Raw genomic sequence first — 4,495 nt, forward strand, 5'->3', positions numbered from 1 at the left:
TGTTGGACTATGACAGGCAACATTTAACTACAAGTTCTGCTTTCACCATCATTAATACCTTGGGATGGGCGCAATGTTCCTACAGCACCTAGCCGCAGTGCTTAATTATCAGTTAGAATGTAGGAAGGTTATATAAGTTGGGTGATGCGGACTAATTTAACTTCAGAAAGACTGAAAGGTGAAACTCAATTAGAAAGCAATGTAGGGCAGAGTGTATAGTAAACTATCACAAAGTTTTAATGGGCCATTCACCCAAACGATCTGCAAAGTTTCTGCTCCGCATTTCCTTACAGCCTTTGCTTCCCACCACATGATGTGATCTGCCACCACTTTCTCCGTTCCGTTTCTCCGTTCTTGAATGCATCAATGCTATCAGTCTGAGCTTCTCCATTGAGTTGGATGTTCCACCTTCTAATCACACTCTTGGAATGTCTATTTAACCCCCTGTGAGGTTTACTAATGACTATTGTATCTATGACCACTGTTCGGGATTCTCCTACCTCTGCCCAGAGAAAACAACTTCAACAACCTTCTAGGCATTACTGACTACTGTATTTATGACTTCCTATGTGCTTTCAGAAGCACAGACGCCTCTCCGTATAGCTCACCACTGCTGTTGTAAATTTAAGCACCTTATACTCATTCTACCTTTTCTTGCTTCGTTAATGAAATCACCCTTGCGAATCTTTCTTTGCACCAATTCTAGCCCTTTTGCAACTTTTTCCATAAGATGGAGATTAATGTGGCCAAGTGCGTCAATTTAGCAAAGCTTTACTATGCACAGGAACTATTGCTTAATAGTCTGGCCCTACCTAAGCACTCTGTATCTGATTGGCACTTTCCTCCCACAGAGAGAACTGGTGACTTGGACCAGTGGAAGCACGATGGAAGAAACCATTCCATTAATCTCTTTTGCCAGTCCGGTTTTATCCAATGCTTGTAGTCAGTGCTCAGACATTCATTGGACATCAAACAAACTGCTCTGCAAATCCCGTGATTAAAACCTGATACAAACAGGTGAGAAAAACCCAGAAACATCATTGCAAATATAGAAATTTATCTGTACATAACTGCAGGGAGGAGGTGTTTTTACTGGTAAATATTACTGTACAATGCAGGGTGTGAGCAGCGTGTGAGCTACAATGACACAGTACAGTCCAGTCACAGTGTGCACTGTACAACGATCAATGCCCCATGTACACCACAGTGAGACACAGTCACAGGATAGAGTCATGCGATAAATAATATCTGATATTCCAAGGCTTCTGGGTGTATATATATTTATATGTTATGTGTGTGCATTAAAAAAGAAATTATTTCCACAGTTTGAAAGATTTTGGTGCACAGACTTGTGATAGAGGATGAAGTTCTTATGAACAGGTGAACAGATCAGGTTAAAAACAGCAATTATAAAGTTTTTTTTGGGGGGGAAGAGGGCTTTTGGTCCAGTTTTAGTCTCAATACGTCAGACTCAGGATTTGTACTGGTTTGAGACGCCTTTCCAGTAATCAAGGATATCGTGCAAGTCTTCATCCTTGGCGAACTGCACCTTCTTCCTCAGTGCATGGCCCGCTGCGATGTATTCCTCCTGCCCCTCTTTGTGCCTCTTCTTGTGCAATCTGAAACGCTCCCAGATGCCCAGGGTTGGCTTGCTGCTGTACTCGGGGCTGGAGGTGTAGCTGAGGTTGTGGTACTGGGGCGACAGCTGGGAGTAAGCCACGTCTCTGCGGCTGCGGCCGAGGGGCTCCAAGATGAAGGTCTTACTGCGGCTGCTCACTCCCTCGGGAGCGTGCTGCTCGCACTGCCGCCGTCCGGGGTATGAGTGCCGGTGCTCGCTGCGCGGCTGTGCCCGGGGGAGGGCTCCCGGACTGTTGGACGTCACGGGGGATGCTTTCTCTATGTACTGTGCTTCAGATCTGCAGGAGTGACTTGGTGCTGATGCCTCAGAGTGGAACGACCTGGGACTTCGTGTGGAGCCGCTGGAGGAACTACTGGGGCGTTTGGGAACAACCTCTATACTGCTGTGCCTTTGTATTGGGTGGTAGCTCTCTTTAGAAGTAGGTGACAAGAGCCCGGACTTGCTTTGGGTTTGCTCTGTCGTCATCAACACCTGAGGCTCGGTAGAAACCACAGCTCCTGCTTTGCCCCCTTGGAAAGAGCTGGTCTCTGACTTCAGGGCGTCAATACAGTTGTTAATGATCTGGTTGACCTTGTCCACTTCTTTGGTGATGGTTGAGATCTCCGCCGCCGAACTACGTGCTTGGCCACCCCCGTTGCTAGCTGGTTCCCCTGTTCTCACCTCGATGTAGTTCCCCTTGGTAGTTTTGGGCGTGTCGCTCAATTCCTGTGGCTTGTGGGGCTCTGGGTCTCCCGGTGAGGGCATAAAAGGTGCCCTGGGAGCAACCTCACGGGGTGACATGGGCTTTTGTGCCAACTGGGTGATGGTGCTAGCTTCCATCTCTGCTGCATACTTCAGCTCAATGATGGCTTTCGCCATCCCGCCTGCCTGCTTGTGCCTCTCCTGCTGTTGCCTCTTCTTGCGCAGGCAATAGTACACAAACCCTAGCACTATAACCATGCCAAAGAGGCAACCAAGAATGGTCATGATGTAGTGGGTGGCGGTCGATGATGGGGGAATAGAGCCTCTTGCCCTATCGCTTCCAGTAAAGAAGGTGACACAGGTTTGGTTATACCTTAAGGCATTGCGAATCGATGCCACGCAATAGGTGTAGGCAGTGTGGGGCTGGAGTCGGTCCAACTTAATAACTTCATGCTCTGTCTGTAACTTTTTGATGTCTGCATAGAAGCTGTTATTGTATTGCACCAAGATGTACATCTTGCTGAAGGGCCGGGGTATCTGGATCAACAAGGTGGCAGAGGTGTAGGTGACCTTTTCCACCCTGATCACCGGCGCTTGTGTCTCATGGGTTGGGGAGTGGAAAGCTATCATTGGAGTGGCATCATCGCCTGAGGAGCAATCCTCGCCTCCACAGGGACTCTCGGAAGTGGTGGTGCTGGGGGGAGCCCGTGTCTGTATGAACTTGGGGTCTAGGGTGTAGATGTCGCCGCAGGATGAGACTAGCAAACTGTAGGCACTCTGGGTCTGGCTCTGGCTCAGCAAGGCTTGGCCAGAATAAAGGGTTGGGGACTCACATTGCATGCGGTCATAGTTCCTAGTGGTGTTGTTGAACTGCACCAGCCACTTGAGGAAGCCCAGCAGCTGGCAGGAACAGTCGAACGGGTTGCCGTAGAGTTCGCAAGTTGAGAGTTTGCTAAGTCCCAGGAAGGTGGAACTTTCCAGCGACTGCAGCCGATTCATGGATAGGTCGATGTTCATCACGTTCGGGCACTCCCAGAAGGAATTAGGACTCACCACCTCGATGAGGTTGGCCTGGAGGTACAGGTACTCCAGCCTGCCGAGACCCCGCAGGATCCCCTCGGTGATATTCCGGAGCTTGTTGAACCCCAGCTGTAGGACGCGCAGGTTGTACTGTGCAGAAAAGGCTCCATCCTCAATGTAGGAAATTTCATTTTTGGTCAGATTGAGTTCGGTCAGGTTGCCAAACCTATTGAGTGAGGAGTACTGGACGCTTCTGATCTTGTTCTCGTTCAGACGGAGGTCGACGATGGTGCTGTTGATGTGCTGAGGAATGGATTCGTAAGGGGGTTGGTTCTGGCTGCAGATTGCTAACCAGACAAATCCCTTCTCTCCTTCAATGAGCCAGCAGTCACCAGAAACACCAACAGCATTCAGCAACGAGGCAAGGCAGATCCAGAGACCAAGGTTGTGTAGAGCCATCCCCTTATGCTCCAGGGGTTTGTGGGCAAGGACTTTTTGAGAGCACCAAATGCTAGACTAGTTGAGGTATTCTGCAGGGCTCAAATTTAATCATTTTTGTTTGAAATGCTAGTTATTGAATTGAGATGGAGTTTTATTTTCCTTGCTTGTACATTTCATGTCAATTTCCTTGTCCAGTTTGTCTCTGCACAAAGTTCTCTTTGAATTCCTTTGTAGACTCTGCCCCATTCGCATACATTCCTTGAGATAGTTTCAACAGCTTGTCCAGGTTATCCTGAGAAAGGGGAAGAAAAGACATTTTAAGCAGGCTGATCTGAGATCATTTTTGATCAAAAATTATTTCTTATTTTTATTAGCTGGCCCCAGTTTAATCAGGCCTTTTTAAAACTTAAATACCACAGGATTTATTTTGCTTTGGTTTTATTGCTTGATATTCTTTGTGGGTTTAAATACCTTGAAATTGTGGAATCCTGTCGAGTCCAGCAAGATTTCCACAACTCTGCGCCTCTTGAAAACCAGGAGATAGGAGGTGTAGTTTTGGACAGCTGCTATTCTACTAGGATTTTCCAACTTTTCCATGAGAATTTATCATTAGAGGGAAGATTCAATATTGGGATCAGAAGTGAAGTTCTCTTTCTTTGACGAAGGAATGGCAATATTCAAATGTCATCCTGCAAGGTTTTAAAGGACTTGCTA

The 4,495-nt window shown here is 47.4% G+C and overlaps 1 protein-coding gene across 1 annotated transcript; it reads right to left on the minus strand.

The window, feature by feature from the left end:
• Window positions 1-1,471: 1,471 nt before the first annotated feature.
• Window positions 1,472-3,799, minus strand: LOC140203410 (protein ELFN1-like). Its single transcript, XM_072269472.1, has one exon. It carries the CDS (start codon window positions 3,797-3,799, stop codon window positions 1,472-1,474), a length of 2,328 nt encoding a protein of 775 aa, XP_072125573.1.
• Between the last annotated feature and the right edge of the window lie 696 nt (window positions 3,800-4,495).

Source organism: Mobula birostris, chromosome 9, assembly GCF_030028105.1.
Source record: "Mobula birostris isolate sMobBir1 chromosome 9, sMobBir1.hap1, whole genome shotgun sequence".
Classification (NCBI taxonomy): Eukaryota; Metazoa; Chordata; class Chondrichthyes; order Myliobatiformes; family Myliobatidae; genus Mobula; species Mobula birostris.